Raw genomic sequence first — 17294 nt, 5'->3', positions numbered from 1 at the left:
TCCATCGCAATGATTTTCTTGCAAGACCTAGAAAGACCTAGAATCAATGAATAGATCCAGAACAAGATTTTCTTGCAGATGATACATAATAATAATAATAAAAATACTAATAACATTGCTAATCCGCAATGATGATATTCAAATCTTTGGTCTGCTAATAATATATATATATATGCTCTCACCAAAACAAAATTAACCATAAATGGGCTTTGTTAAAACAGTTTTTTTTATAGTAAAATCGAAATAAATTTAAACATAAGTCGGCTTTATAATAATAAAATATTTTAGTAATCAATCTCCGAATAGAAAAAAGTTAATGAATAGAAATTTTGAGGTTAGAGAAGGAACACGCAAGAGTTTGCTTGACAAAGGAAACTTACAAAATTACGATAAGAAAAAGTAATAATTTTTCCAAAGTTTATGGTTCAACAACTACAATAAGTTCTAGTAAAAATGGGTAGGAAAGAAAAAAAAAATTCTTATAAGCATCATGTCCTGAACTTGATCATTAGACTTCAATGTAATAAACCTTATGCCAATTGAAATTTTTATTCACAATTTCATATATAATTTTGGAGATTGCGTACGTCATCCCTCGAGTAATTAAAAAAATCACAAGTTGTATAAATTTGTTGTTATTGTAACGAAATCTCAAACTGTTTTTAGTGTGTGATTCGAATAATATTCGTTATTAATAATGAAATAAATTCAAATTGATAAATAATACTGTTTTTGGCGGAATGATTAACATCATAATGAACAAAAGTAAATAGGAAATATGGTAATAATACGTTTAAACTCTTCATAGTTATTACTAGCTAGTATTTATATGTAATAAAGCAAAGTCCCCTTTTCTACAAGAGCTCCCTATCGGATCAAACGATCGTTAAGACATCAATTTTAGCTCCAATTACATCTTCATGTTTCCACTTTCCACTTCATGAAATCAAGCCAAAGAAATCTCATTTCAATTTTGATAAATTGACATAAAGTGCATTGAAATGATAGGATGATTAAACATGCCATTATTTGTTTCAAATGCAAACTCTAATACATTGATAAAATCCTTCAAAAATAAATAATAATAATAATAATATCAATGATTATTCTCTATCCTTTTTGTTGCTTTACTAATTGTCTGTGCGAAATATTATTGTACAAAATATAAAAGATCACGAAAGAAAGCGAAACCATGGTCTAAAACTCGAATCCTCATACATGCATACAAACAATTTCTATCATATACATCATAAATTCTCATGTATATATATAATTGATATGTAAGTTTGATATACAACCATATACAAATATCTATGTATCATCGATGGATCTATGGATTCCAACGGGAAAACAAAGGAGAAAATGTAAGAATTAAAAAAAGGATCAAAACCCTTCTTCCTTTTCGGATTTCTTTCTTGCCCTTCCGCTTTCTATGTTTAATGATAAGAAACGTTAGGAGGAGAATACTCACAGACAACCTCGGTGGCGACTTCCTTCCGGTGGAAATTTCGGTGGCAGCCGCAGGCGGCGCACGAAAAGGCTCCGGCTGTGCCTTCTCCACCGCTCGCCATGAACTCCCGACAGCCGTCGACGGCGTAGCCGCCGATGTTCGCCGCGTGGTTCTTCCGACACTCGCCGTAACGAACGACACTGTTCACAACCGACGTCGACGAAGATGTCGGTGTCGGGTTCGAGATCGAGCTTCTTCTTTGCTTGATCACGACTTGCCTCTTCTTCATCGTCGCGAGATCTTCTCTCGAACGGATCTCGACCCACCAAAAAAAAAAAAAGGAAACCCTAGTTTTCGCTAAGTGGGAATTTGAAGCGGCTCTTTGTTCATCTAAGAGGATGGTTTTGGAAACGAAGTAAAAAGGGTACGATGCTCTTTACGCCCCTTTAAATATGATTTCGCCAACCATATATCATACCTTACATGACCTCTCTCACGGCCTTCTCCACAAATCTATATTTTATAGAAGGGTTTAGTAATTTAATTATATCAGCTAATTAAGTGCCCCGGTCAAAAAGTATGCGAAACACTTTTATGGACTAATTATGTGTGTGTATATATATATATGATAGATAAAAAAAAAGGTCATATACTATGACTGATGGGCGGTAGATTTTTTTTTGGGTCTAAATTTTGACACTTGACTAAATGACATAAGGTTTTTTTATATATAGTTTGATAGTTATAAATAATAAAAGTGTAGATAATTAATGAAATGCATATGGTTAAAGAGCGTAAATAATATGCACATATTTCTCCATTATTTTCATGTGTATAGATTTATATTAGAGCATTTATTTTTCAAGGCCCATAAATGCTAGCCAGGTCATAAAAACGAGGACTTAAAGCAAATAAATAAATAAAAATAGAAAATAAATAAATTCATGAATTATGAGGATCCGAATCACTCCAAAAGACAGGCTCACACAAGCAAGCGACATTGACAGATACTACGATCACATTATGCATCGCATTTTTAAAATGGTGTCGTATCTTATCCTATTTGTATCATATATACCGTATATATATATATATATATCATCTTCAAAACAAATAGATGGAAAATAAGCTAAAAAGGTAAATTCTTGAACAAGTATTAAAAAGTATAGACATTTTTTTAAAAAAAAAATCTAATATATTAAAAGTTTAGACTTTTCTCAAACTATTATGATCATTTAGGATCGAATTCAATTAATTTAAATTTTAGATCTTTTTTTTGTTTTGAAAGAGTTATAACCATCTATTATTCCTTCACTTTGTTCTGCGCTAATTTACCGTTAGATTTTTTAAAAAAAATTTTGAATGTTATTATTGATAATCTATTTTTATGTTAGTTTTTAAAACCTCAATTCTTTTTATATAACCCTACAAATTCAGAGTATTTCTATCATAAAATTGTCTATATCCATTTTTACAAGTTATAAATCTATTACGAAGAGATGTTAAAAGTAAACAATCAGTCGCATTCGGCGTTTTACGAAAACATATTCTACAGTTTAGATTCTGAAACATCAAATGCAATGGAAAAAAACGTTTTCCAGATTTTTTTCATTTACCTCTTCCACTCTACCGGTGTCGTCTTCACTGCAAAATCCAAAACCGATCAAATCGTTAAACCGAATTGGTTCAAGCCGGTTTAGTTGAAACCGACGTGAAAAGTCAACACGGGAAAAGCAAAGAAAAAACAACTGTCTCGTCTCGACCCGACTCATACTAACCGTTTCCTTCTCGGGAAGAAAGAAGCGGCTTCTCGTTCTTGCTTCCCGTTTTGCCGCCCGAGTTTGAGGCTCTCACCGTTACAGGAGAGTGAGAGGTGACCCTGCTGCCATTAACCGAAGACGGAACGGAAGAGAATGATGTCGAGTTACGTTGTTTTTCTCAGCCCGTTCTCGCCCGGCTGATCAAGGAGAGCCTTGCAGCCTCGAGCTACTTTGATTCCGGTTACTCCCTTGAAACTCGGGTATACAAAAATCTGAACCCTTTTTCCATGATTTCTGATTTTCTTTACCAGCTTAGCTCTCCTTACTATTTGGTTTCGGAGTTTTATCTTGCTTAGTTTCCTTTACCATCAAGGGTTTCACCTCAACTTGGTTGATCGATGATGGCTACAATGCTACCTCAGGCGGCTGCTCAGTTTCTGTCTCGTATACTTCTTGCTTTGTCTTTTCATCGGATGCGCTCACGAGTTCTTCCTTCTTCTTTTCATCGGAGGCATTCACGGGTGGTGGGGATGAAGATGCAGTGGTATTCTGATAAGAACACCAAAGTAATTCTTACGTATTGATATCAAAACCCAACACAAGATAACGGTTTGATTATGGAAAGCTTTGGCTTCTCGGCTTCAATCTGTAGATCTTGTTGAGGTTGGATAGAGTTCTCGGCTACGGGGTTGCGTACCTTCCTCAAGCTCCTCTTAACTTTTTCAAACTCAGTTTGAGGATTTTCCACTGCCTGTAATCCTATCAGACTGATGGCTCGGAACTTTACAGAGGCTGTGTCTCGGTTTCTCAGATTCAAAAGATGTCTGTACACTTCTTTTGAGCTTTTCTGACAGAATTTTTCTTTGGTTGAGCAACTGGTTTCCAGACGCGAGAAGCCGACCAGTTTTCGACCCAATTTGAGATCGAGTTTTGATCAGAAGAATCATAGCGGAAGTGCAACGACATCACTTTTGGTGATGAAGCAAGAAGCTGAAACGGAAACCACAAAAAAAAAACATCAAATCCCATTGCTGTTGCACTCTTTCTCTTCATTCTCTTTTTTCCCTGACAGCAAGAATAACAAATGGATATATTGAGGAGTATACCTTTAGAGCGAACGTGTTCAACGCCACTTTCTTGATTCCCAGGTATGTACGAGTATCTACAGGACCAGAAAGCTTGTTCTCCTGATACAGAAAAGGTCAGAAGAATCCAATACTACAAAATTGTTAGTTCATGTCGGAAAGCGTTCATTTTCGAGATGAGTGGTTTGTTCGATAAACCATCAGTGACAAGAATGCAGAATTGAAGTTACAGTTTTGCACTAGTTCTTCAACGAGGTGGAAAAAAGTTGCATGATCATTACCAATGGTAGCTGCAGCCTGCATTGCCTCTTAACTTCAACTCCAATGCCCGAACGTCTGACCTCTCTTCCCCGAGCAAGTGCTTGAAACCTAACAATTTCCATTACACAGCAAAGTGCTGCAACAACTCGCCTCCGAACTAGGTGACCACGAATAAGTGCCTGAAGCCTTATTATCCCTTTGAGCGCCCAGAAAACATGCCTAGCCTTCACATTGTAAAAGCTCATATCAAGATACGTAAAAAACAGTAGTTACAAGTAAAAGAGCCATGTTGCTATTGGTGAAATGACAGATGCAAGTCTACAAGTCAGTAGAGGCATTATTAAAAGAAATCATCAACAGACATAGTAACCATAAATAAACATACATTTAGACTATTGACTTAACTATAAAAGCTACAGCGAAAGATGGATGTATCAAGCCTGTCGGATAGACTTGTACGGTTGTACCCACAGATTAGTTATAGAAGAAAGAGACCTGACAAAGATTGCAGATAGCTGACCGTAACATGTAATTCGGACATCAGGAAAGGTGCACATGGTGGGAAGACTGTGTGATTGAGTGGCTGAAGTATTACCAAGTAACCTTGAAACACAGCCTGGATAGCTGCCGCTGCATTCTCTTGCCGAATTTTCTCTTCTTCCAAAAGTGTCTCCTCGGGTACAGGAGTAGCTCCTTTCGAATCTGTAGGTTGGCCCTCGTAAACTTGTACGTCATTATCCGATACTTTTTCAGCTCCAATGTTTTCTATTTCTAACATACCACTGCTTGTATGGGCAACGTTGGGCACATCATTTGGGATGGAATGGAAAATCTGAAACCGCATCATGTTCTTCGTTCACAACTCTCTGCACATGATACCCACAGTTTGAAACAGAAAAGAAATTAATTTACCTACACAGATGAAATCCCTTAAAGCTCTGAATAAAGAAGAGTAAACAAGGAAAATTGAACTGAAAGTGAAACCAGCATACTGAAGTAGACAGAAGCATTTGTATTTGCGCTATTAAGGTGATAAAACTGTAGTGAACCAGCCATGTATGTAGTCACTTCAAGAAAAGAGAATCCATGATAGCATGGCTAGGGGGCGACTATTATTTGCAATCAAATACAGTCCTATTTTGCGATACAAACCCGAAAGCCGCATCTACAAACCAACAAGAGGACACAAAAATCCATGAAGAGCTCTTTGAATAGGTTACCTCTTTGCCTTTGGAACCACTGTACTTAGAGGACTTCTTTCCTAGGATTGCATGTTTTATCCACCTTGTGGACTTGCCCATGATGTTCAAAACCGAAACGCCTGCATTTTTCGGAGCAATGAAACTTATCTATGCACAATATTGAAAGAAAACCCACTAATGTACCAGACAAAATAGCAAAGGAATAATCCAAGAAACCATGAAAGGAGAAGTTACTTTCAAGATATAAGGAAATACATTCCCGAGATTGTAACCTCGAACCCGAAAGAAAGATAACACATTTCTTCAAGAAAAACTATAGTTACCCTAAATCAAATAAATTTAAGCAATGTAATTCAAAGAAAGTAATGCAATATAAACACGGGTATTACCGGCGTGGCAAAAAAACCAGATCTGGAACTCGCTTTGCAAGTAAAAGAACCCTAGTCCTCAAATCCTCCACAACACCTGAGCTCCAAATAAACGGAAAACAACCAAAAAAAAAATAGGCTCTGAATCCCGAGATCCCCCCAAAAATATTAGGTTTCAGAGCCGTACTCCAGCAAATTCCAGAAATGCCGGTCTCGAATTCAAGTACCACCAGTGGGATCTCGTGTTCGAATTCGATTCTGATTCGGACACGACAAGTAATAAGGAAGATGAAGACACCGTGAGCGAAGACTGCGTTATACAAATGCTTCCATTTGCGCTCTCTCTCTCTCTCTGCGCTTCGGACTTCGGTGATAAATGCGTTAAGGATTTCTTTTTCAATCCAAAAGCTAATATCTTACGCTACGTTGCTTTCTAGCCGTTAGATTTTCTTGTTTCTTTCTTTTTCTTCTCGTTCGTGAGATTTTTGAAATTTAAATTTAAATATTTATATTTGAAAGTTTTGGGGTTTTATTACAAAAACAAAAATTAATATTTACAAGGACAAACTAACCTTGCTAATTTATTGGATAGATGAAACGGGGAGTTGCACGGTAACACAGCGATATAATTAGAAGAAATTTGTTGAAAACTCTTTGCAATGTAAGTTTTTCTATATTTACAATATATATTTTAAGTTAACTTTTAAAAAAATAGCCTTAATTTTATTATCATCCAAAATAAAGTAAATTTCTAAAACAACAACATTATTATCTTATATATATTTTTTTATTTATTCTAATTTTTCTCCTCTAATATATTTCACTTATTTTTATCTGACTTACATTTTAACATATTTACTTTATTTATTTTCGCTTTCCCATTTTTTTATAAATTATGTTATCTTTACAGAAAATTTATTTATCTTAATAGAATAGATTTAATGTTAAATATTTTTTTCAAAATAATGGTAATAAAATTGTTTTGACGAAACTTTCGTATTAAAAACAACATATTATATCATAATAGAAAAAGTCACATCAGATAAGGCAAGGCAGTTTTTTGTAACAATGCAGGATATGTGCGTATATAAAGGGAGCGTGGGGTTATATATGCCAACATTTTATATTAAATAAACTAAAAATAATAAACCATTTTTATAATATAATGAAATTGTAATTAATATTTTATAATTTAGTTTCAAAAAATTTGAAAACTGGTTTCCATGCGAGACAACCTTTAGAACTAGTTTATTCGATACTTAGTCTAATTGACGTATACAATATTTTAAAGATGACATGAAATTAAAATATGCAACTCTACGATCTCGTTTTTGTCCAAAAAAAAAAAAAAAACTCTACGATCTCTTTGAAGTTCCAAGATCGTGGCTGGCCCATATGAATATTACAATTTAAATCCGAAGAGGTTAGAATGTTACCAATATTATATTATTTATATATATGACTATACATGTATAATATATCATTTTTATTGAATTATATATATTAAATGTTTGCTTGCATGCCAACTGCCAAATCCACCAACTACCATTTGGGAATAGTAACAAACAACAACAAAACTAATTAACAAAGACATGCATTTTTTTTAAATATAAAATGCAAGAGACTAAAATATGCATTCTGTAATTTGACTAAACTTTCGGAAATTAAAATATGCTATTTTTTGTTTTTAAAATAGATTTATTAATTTCATTAGTATACTCTAATGGGATTTTGAAGCGTTATTGCATGAAATACTAAATTTTGGAGTCAAACTTTTATAAATATATATATATATATATATATATATATATATATTGTAAGTTAAAAGATAGCCTAATGATACATTTGCAAAACCCAATAAGTTAAAAGTCTAAGTCATCACAAATTCATATCCATTTGTATTTAGTAGGATGGGACATTTCATTTTGGTTATTTAAAATCGAAATTAACAATATCTAATATTTAAGAGTTTTTTAGAATCTGAATAAAATCAATATTGACAAAACCAAATTAATGCCGAAATATCTTAAAAACATTACTGCAAGTACATAAATTTCAACACGTGTAGCAACAAACGCCGAACATATCGGGTCCACATTTGCGTCTCCGACCAAAACTCTCGTCAATGCCACTTTGTTTGTAGATCTAAAGCGTTGAAGTTGAATACTTCTCTTCCAATTAGTTGACCATTATTTAATCGCTGCACATTTGTTTTAAATGTACTGTTGGTATATATTTTAAAAAAAATGATTAAACAATACACCATGTTGAAATATATTGGTCATATACTTTTGTTAATTACCGAATAATTACTTTAATAATGCAATTTGATTGGTTTTTGACCTTTCGAGTTTTCAAGTTGCGTGCTTGTTGGATGCATCGGGGAAACTATTTCGTTTATTATTCTTTTTCTCTAACAAATTTATATATAAAACATGACGATTTATATGTGTTTGTAAATATTTATGTTAATAGTGTTGGTTACGTTGTCTCTCTGATAAAAAAAACAAACAAATATCTTCTAGCTTCTTTTTATGTTATTAATGAGCCGATAACAAATTTATGGATATCAATGGACTATCGGATTGATGTGTAATATATTTGACTATTGATCATTACATCTGTATTATACCGGAGACTGTTGCATCTTTTTTTTGTAAATATTTTATCGAAAGTCAAAGGATATATACATAATATATGTATATATATATGTCTATGCGTATGTATGTATAAGGGTTTTCCAAAAATTAGAGAGGTTATACAAAAAGGAGAAGAAGAATAAGAGGAGAATGGAGAGAGGAGAAGAAGAAGAAGAAAGCAGGAGAGAGAGGAGAACTGTTGAGTTTTCTTTTGATTATTGTCATGAAGATCGCCAAGAGATTATACCAAAGGTATCATAAGAAATAAACTTTCGGTTTATATAAATCGTGTTTTGAGATTCATAATATATGTATAGAGATTCCCTAATATATTGTTTGCACATACGTTTGCAGAGATCTTTCTGTAGATTTTGTGAATCTAAATGGAATCTTTTTAACCACAAATTTCAAAGATAATTCGGGTTTCCTTTTCCCCCTTTTTTAGTAAGACTTATATTTGTAATGATATATTGTGTAGAGAATATATATATATATATATTGTATAGAGAATATATAAAATATTATTTTCAGTATATTTAGTTTTTTTTCTGGTATTTTTTGTGAACGGATTTAATTGCCTTCGTTGGAATTGAATAGATCTAAGTTGAAAATCACCATCTTTAGGTCTATTGCTTCTGTCTCCTTTTTTTTTTTTTGAATGTCTATAGATTAAAAAAAATAGATTCGGTGAGTTCGTCTTTAGTTATTTAATGCAATTGGTTCTTAATCTTGTCATCATCGATCATTCCTAATATAATTTGTATATTCATGTACTGTACATAATTATGTATTTGTTGGGAATTATGCAGGATTAAAGCTATCTATTAATATTGAATCATATTTGTAATGGTATTCTTTCTATACAACCAAAAAGAAAATGTATGTTCGGTTACATGCTTCGTATATGTATATATAGACGTGCACATGCATGTGCGTACGTGTTATATGAAACATATACACAAAAGAGACGTTAATTATGCATGTAGTGGATATTGGCAAAAGCCCTAGACATATACATGAATCACAGATATAGACTCTCTCTCTCTCGGTTACATGCTTTCATATATATATACACACACACATACATACACACACACGAGCTGAATAATTGGGCTTCAAGGATTTTTCCCCCCCTTAGTGCATATATATGCTCACCATATATATATATATGTATGTATGTATTAATTGAGTGGTGTTGTTAATGATGTTTCAATTGAATGTATATATGTAGGATGACAATAAGCTTGTGTCCACAAAAGCTGAAATGGATGAAGCTAAAGAAGAAAACCGAAGGCTAAAGTTATCTTTGAGTAAAATCATGAGGGACTATGAAAACCTTCAAACAGAGTACAATCAAATGGTTCAACAACAGTCAAAGAAATCTCAAGAAGGGCATGCAGAAGAAGGAGATGGTGATGATGGTGGTGGTGGTGAATTTAATAAAGAAAGCGAAGAGTTCGTTTCGCTAAGTCTCGGACGACGAAAGTCACCGACCTCTAGCGGTTCGATGAGGAAAGACGGGAAGAAGAAAGGTTTGGTAATGGCGGAGAAAAATGCCGAAGAGCATGATGGTGAAGGGTTGAGTATTGCATTAATGGATTACCAAGCTATGAATCCATATGGCAAAGAGGAGAAAGAAGAAACATTAGAGATCAATTATAATAATAATGATGATAATCAAAATCAAAATCAAAATCTAGAGAGTAGTTATGGGTTGAAGAACTATGGAGATGATCATGATGAGGAGCTTCTGCAGCAAAACATTGTTAAGAAACCTAGGGTTTCTGTGAGGGCAAGGTGTGATGCCCCAACGGTTAGTACTTCATCTTCACTTATTGGTATATACATACATATCTATATATATATATATATTATTTGGCAGATCTATTGAGAAACGTAAGATTGTTTTTTCACTATAATTTTCTATGTCTATAATTTTATAAATTCGAATAATGAAATGATTTGTCCTGAAATTAAAATAAAACAAATTTGTTTTGAGGTAATTATGCAGATGAACGATGGATGCCAATGGAGGAAATATGGACAAAAGATAGCAAAAGGGAATCCATGTCCACGAGCCTACTATCGTTGTACTGTTGCGCCTTCATGTCCTGTCCGAAAACAGGTAAATTATAATATCATTATGTTTTATCTTTCACATTAATTAGTTATAATACCATTGCATTCATTTACATAGAATATATGCATAGTTCCATTAATTGATACGTGATTTGGTCGTTTTATAAATTGAAAATATAATCTTACTAAAGATCCAAATACATTCATTAAAAAAATATTCTTATACTGTTTAACTGACCAATGATGAGTTTACATAAATATGAACATAAGCATATTAGTAAATTTACACACACACACACACATATATATATATATATATATATGTATCATCCGAGCTTATGCAGGTATAAATATTCATAACCTTTTATTACATGATATTTAAGTTCTGTCCGAATGATTTAGGTGCAAAGATGTCCGGAAGATATGTCAATATTGGTGACAACCTATGAAGGAACACACAATCACACATTGTCAATTTCAGCCACTCCCATGGCCTCAGCCACCTCGGCCGCCGCCTCCATTCTCCTCTCCGGCTCTTCCTCCTCCTCCTCTTCCTCGGCCACCACCGCCACCGCTAATCTTCATGGCCTTAACTTTTATATCTCAGGCAACTCTTCAAGACCTAAATCATCGTCCTACCTCTCACCCTCCAACTCTCTTTCTTCTTTGGGTCATCCCACCATCACTCTAGATCTTACGATGTCGAATTCTTCATTGTCATCATCATCGTCGTCATCATTGCCATCATCACAACCATTCATCTCTCTTCTCAAGAACTTCTCTTCCTCCTCACCAAGTGGCATCCCCAATTCTTTTGCTCAACGGTCTTATCCTTACACTAATCTCAGCTTCTCAACCAACAATGTCAATTCACCGGTTACATCCACAAATACATTGTATTGGGCCGGTCATGGAGGTGGCGTCCGTACAACGTACGGAAATACAGTTTTGGGGAGTACTCATCAAGTGCCTTATCATTTGATCCAAAATAACCGAACCGAGTCCGGACCTTCAGACCCTTTTGGAAGATCGTATTCGCAACCTATCCAGAGCAACGTTACCAAGAACATGAATCAAGCGTCTCTACCGGCCGAAACCATCGCAGCGATTGCAACCGACCCGAATTTCCAGTCGGCTTTGGCGAATGTTCTATCGTCGATCATAGTATCAGGTGATGGGAATGTTGATTTGATCAAAGGTCAAGGTGAGAAGAACCCTTAGCCATGGATCATATATATATATATATATATATATATATATATATGTGTGTGTATAGTTTTAACTCAGAAAGCCGTAGTGTAAAGCGTAGCTTTGTTTTCAACAAAAATGCATGAAGTGTGTAGAATGTTTTAGGCTCTCAAGTTGAGGATACGTTTTGTTCCTTGAAACAAATAAGTACAAAAATAAAAATAAAAAAATAAAAAAATATGTATTTATTTGTATTTGTATTTTTATTTACGATAGAACTGACGTGATAATTTTGTTAACCCTCGTATCAGTATTCCGACGTGTCATGCTGTTATCGGAATTTTTTGTCAAACTAGTCAACGATTAAATATAGATGAAAATACAAATTTCTAGGAAAGATAAATGTTTAAATTTTTATACGAAATAATTTTATAAGTTCATAGTTTTTTTTTTAAATGGGATTAGCCTTTTATCATTAATTTTTTTTATTGAATTCAAATAATTTTATAGATAAATCGAATCAACAAGGATGTAACTTTTCAGAAGATTCTTATTTTAAAATACTATGAGCCCACGGGCCCACCTGAGTAACCCGCGGTCAACCTACATAGCTTTGTGTATGGCATACGACAATCTCGAAGTCAGTCTTTGGATAATTTAACAGAAAAAAACACAACCACCAAAACTCAAGGAACTATAAAGTCCAAAAAGACATGGCCCTATCCAGTTCATACACGTAGGTTTGTCGAGACGAGAAACCAAATAAGATTCAACGACCATGAGAGGCGAATGATTCTGTAAATGTCAAAGAAGCCAAAGAGTTGGTCGTCAGAGACTCGTCTGCTTCTTGGGAAGCACCGCGTCCTCCATCGAAATCTCGAGATTTGACGATATCAAGCAAGTTATGCGGAAGCTGAGCCACGCCGTCCAGGAACTGGACGACACTCGACATGCTTGGCCTCATGGCCGAGGTGGGATGAGAGCAGAGCAGGCCCAGTTTCAAAACCAACGTTACTTGTTCCGCAAGGTACTGTTGCCCTAACTTCTCATCAATCGCCTGCAGAATATCTCCGTTATCCCAACAGCCTAATACCCGATCAGTTATAAGCATCTCTTTCGGGGATGCTCGGGGAACGATGGGCCTTCTTCCGCAAGAAATCTCTAGCATGAACACGCCGAAAGCAAACACGTCAGAGCTTGTGCTTGCCTTCCCTGTTCTCGCAAGCTCTGGTGAGATGTATCCGAGTGTGCCTTTTTTGTTAAAATTGAAATTCTCCTTAAGTAAAACATCTTTTTTGCTGAAATTGTAATGGAGAGTTCGATATTCAACTTACCTGCCACGTGGGAAGTTTGAGGATCGATTCCGTGATCGCATAGCTTCGCAAGGCCGAAATCTCCGAGCTTTGCGTTCATGTTCTCGTCAAGAAGAATGTTGGCTGGCTTGATGTCCCTATGGATTATGACCTGCACCCATTGTTGATGCAGATAACACAATCCAAAAGCTACATCCTTGATGATCTTGAATCTTTGCGACCATTCAAGACTGCTCCCGTTTGTTCGGGAGTAGAGGAACTTGTCAAGGCTTTCTTTCTGCATAAAGTCATAGACCAAGTAGAGTTCGCCTTTCCGTCTGCAATAGCCGAGGAGCCGGACTAAGTTCGGGTGTCTGAGACGGCCGATGGTCGCAATCTCGGCCACAAACTCTCGCATCCCTTGTCTTGAATCGTGAGAAACCTTCTTCACTGCTATCTGTATGTTGGACAAAGGCAAACTTCCTTTATAGACTTTTCCAAAACCTCCTTGTCCGAGGAGCTCGCTATTCTTGAAACCCTTTGTGGCGATGTAGAGATCTTTGTAAGAGAATCTATGGGGACCAAACTGTACTTCCCAGTCCTCGAGGATTTCCATGAACTTTTTCCGCTGATGAAAAACCATGAGGACGAAAACCGAGACAATGAAGAGGGTGATGGCTGATAAACTCAAACTGATGGCCAAAACCCTCTTCAGAGTCTGTTGCTGCCTTTGCTGATAACCGCGGGGAACTTTCGGAAGGCGGGAGATGTCTATGTTGGGAGCTGTCCCATTCATCTTGAATGTCCAACCCAATATATAGTGAGACGCGGTGAGCCTACCCGTGGATGATGTAAAGCCAACGTACATAAACTCGAGTAAATAAGGAGAAAGATCTTCTACCAGAGAAAGAAGAGGGATCTTTGGCTTAGGGACATGAACAGGATGAAGTGTGACATTGAGCCTGTTCTGTGAGCTGTCGTATTCAACCCAGATCTGCATCGGTTGTCCATCGCCAAGAACGAGATTCTCCAAAAGTACCGTCATCTTTGAAATACCCTGCGGCAGAAGCTTTCTTGGACATTAGGCTATTGATGTCGATAGCAACATGGTTGCCGTCAATGTCACCAAACTCTTGGTTTCGAAACATGTCAAGCTCAACCGCGACAATATGATTAGAGAAATTCCCCATGTTGGTTTCGTTGAAGAGGCCTAGATATTGCCTGGGGAGACTATGATGCAAGCCTTTGGTGGGAGAGATGACGAAGGCAAGTCCATGTCCCCTGAGCTCTGAATTCTCGGGAACGATGGCGAACACGAAGGAGGTGGAGAAGGAGAAGACGGACCCATTGGCAGAGCCCTTAAACCGAACCGGGGAATTGTAGAAAACCTGACCAAGTAGTTGCGTAGACGAGTTTGTCAACTGGAACAAGCCATTGGATTTGAGATCAGCAACACCATATGGTGAGTACAAGAATCCGTTGAATCCGAACTCTCCATCAGTTGGGTCTTCGCCGTTGGTGGGTATGAACGACAGAAGAATCAACGACAACAACAACAGTGGTATCATCGTCGTCATCAGCTTCGATCTGTGTATTGTCTGGACAAGACGATCAATGTTAATCTATGTTGCGACAACGAGACAAGAACTTGGTATCTTGTTCAATGACATAATTGCAAGAAGGTAGATATCATGTTACCATCTTCAGAAATTTCATGGAAACTAATGCTCGTAGAAATTTTGATGCGCGTGGGTCCAATTTGTGGGAAAATAAATATTTTTTATCCATAAAACCCAAAGTCATAATCCAGTCAAATCTAATTTAATATAAAAAATCTTTTATAAACAAAAATATTTAAGAATAATTGGATCAAAGCGGAACTGAAATCCACATATACCCCGATGGAATATGGCAGAGAACAATTGGTGGTCAAACAATCAAACAACAAATTTAAGAACAAAATGGTACGAACAATTTGAACACATTATTTTTGTTATACCCTTGTTTAATCGTAATAATGTTTTTCATCTAATTAAATTCTAGTTGTGAAACGGACCAGAAATACTGAAATCGAGATTATCGGAATTTTGTTTTTTGTACGGATAAATTATACAGATTGTAAAATATATTATATTATATACGTAAATGTAGACTTCCGTAAGTCTAAATTTGGTAATAAAATACAGAATAACGTGATTTTGTGAGGACAAGAAAGGATATCTTCGAATTTTTTAAAGAAAAATAAAAAAAATTGTATATTCTTAAAAAAAATATCCTAGATTGCGAAGAGGGACGATACGACTAACGACTTTCACTTATAATATTATGTGGTGTTTGATTTTTCCACAAACACCATAAATTAAATATGACATTTGCAATTTCTAAAACGTTACGAATGAATTTTCAACCAATTGATTGCGTAGTAATAACTTGTTTATAGACATAATTTTTTTTTTTTTTTTGTTAAAGGTTGTGTATATTGAATTAAACTTACTTGTACATCAAAATCAGTTACAGACAGCTAATTAGCAGTGGATGAAGGCTAAGTAACCCAAAAAAAGAGGAATACAGAGGACCCAAATGAGACAGTGATTCGATCAAAGAAGTGTTGAGAGCTTCAGGAACCTGAGAACCAGATTTGTAGTAGAATGCTGGCTGTTTCCGGGTGAGTTAACCATATCGCAGCCATCTTTGTGCGGAAAGCACGATCTATGTCTTTACGCAGCACCGCCAAGTCTTTGAAAGTTGAATTGTGGAGTCTTGAATTTCTTTCAGACCAAATAATATAAATGATTATCTGCCATGATATGCAAGCTCCCCAAAATCGGTGTTTGCAATTCCACCTTCCTGTTAACCATGTGAGAGTGTCTTCCCAGGTTGTAAGAGTGGGCAACGGTCCCCACCTGTTCATAGTGTTTCGGAACAGTTCACTACTCATGTGGCATTCGAAGAGGATGTGATTTCTGCTTTCTATTCCTCTTCCGCAGAATAAGCATGACGATTGTGTTTGGATACCCCATTGCATCATTCGTTCCCTTGTTGGGCATCGATCAAGGACAAACAACCATGCTATGAATGAGTGTTTAGGAGTACGGAATCTGCACCATACAGTTCTATGCCAGGGAACCGAGGGTAGTGTTGGGGTAATTGCTTGCCATACCTCTTTTGCCAAGAAGTTCTCCCGGATCTTGTTTTCAACTGTCCAAATTGTAGTATCCTCTTGATCCGAGAGTTCCTTTTCTGACAAGAGAACGTAAAGATTGGTGAGTTGATCTGATCTTGCAGGAGGTAAACACCAAGTTCCATCCCTTTGTAGATCTCCCACTTTACTTTGCAAAGGGATACCCAAACGTGTAGGGCCTGCACAACCGAGATAGTCAATCATAGGACCTAAAGATGACCAATTATCCCACCAAAACCATGTATTTAATCCATTCCCTATCGATGTTGAAATGAAGTTTCTGGCTTTTGCTCGCCCTTTGAGCAGTTTCCGAAAGATCCATGAATGACCAGCTTGTGGCTTGATACTCCAAAAGCTGCGCGTTCGGATGTATTTGCTTTTGATCCATGCCACCCATAATGATCCGTTTCTAAAGAATAATGACCATATCAATTTTTGAATGGATACCTCATTCCAAGTCTGAATGTTTCGCAGCCCTAAACCTCCATTTTCCTTTGGTGTAGTGACAGTGTTCCATGCTACCTTAGCTCCTCCCGCAATATCAGGGCTCCCCCTCCATAGGAATCTGGAAGACATTGAGTTTATTTCCCTAATGCATCCTTTTGGTAATACAATAATTTATAGAATGTCATAGACAAATTTAAGAGAATAATTTGCAAGATATATTGTATAAGATAATATTGTACATTTAGATGAAGATTGAGGAGAGGAGTATTCATCTATGCTTTCCAAATTTTTTGGAAGATTTAGTTAGTTCGAAGATAAAGTAAACTTTCGTATTATAAAAAA

The 17294-nt window shown here is 35.8% G+C and overlaps 3 protein-coding genes and 1 pseudogene across 3 annotated transcripts; 1 reads left to right on the top strand and 3 right to left on the bottom strand.

The window, feature by feature from the left end:
- Positions 1-1180: 1180 nt before the first annotated feature.
- On the bottom strand, positions 1181-2290 carry LOC104813872 (mini zinc finger protein 3-like). The gene has a single exon (XM_010541656.2). It carries the CDS (start codon positions 1737-1739, stop codon positions 1437-1439), a length of 303 nt encoding a protein of 100 aa, XP_010539958.1. The 5' UTR covers positions 1740-2290; the 3' UTR covers positions 1181-1436.
- A 583-nt stretch (positions 2291-2873) lies between these two features.
- Positions 2874-6506, bottom strand: LOC104814038 (annotated as a pseudogene).
- Positions 6507-8916: 2410 nt separating this feature from the next.
- Positions 8917-12231, top strand: LOC104813871 (probable WRKY transcription factor 61). Its single transcript, XM_010541655.1, has 4 exons — positions 8917-9017; positions 9997-10578; positions 10777-10890; positions 11247-12231. The coding sequence occupies exons 2-4, from the start codon at positions 10030-10032 to the stop codon at positions 12063-12065; spliced, it is 1482 nt and encodes a 493-aa protein (XP_010539957.1). The 5' UTR covers positions 8917-9017; positions 9997-10029; the 3' UTR covers positions 12066-12231.
- Positions 12232-12713: 482 nt separating this feature from the next.
- On the bottom strand, positions 12714-14999 carry LOC104813870 (L-type lectin-domain containing receptor kinase V.9-like). Its single transcript, XM_010541653.2, is given in 3 exon segments — positions 12714-13283; positions 13367-14357; positions 14359-14999. Coding segments are annotated over 3 exon segments (2016 nt in total). The 5' UTR covers positions 14902-14999; the 3' UTR covers positions 12714-12801.
- Positions 15000-17294: the final 2295 nt, after the last annotated feature.

This window comes from Tarenaya hassleriana, unplaced genomic scaffold, assembly GCF_000463585.1.
Source record: "Tarenaya hassleriana unplaced genomic scaffold, ASM46358v1 Cleome20, whole genome shotgun sequence".
Lineage (NCBI taxonomy): Eukaryota > Viridiplantae > Streptophyta > Magnoliopsida > Brassicales > Cleomaceae > Tarenaya > Tarenaya hassleriana.
Note: the sequence above shows the minus strand (reverse complement) of the source record. Positions and strands in the feature narration are given on the sequence as shown.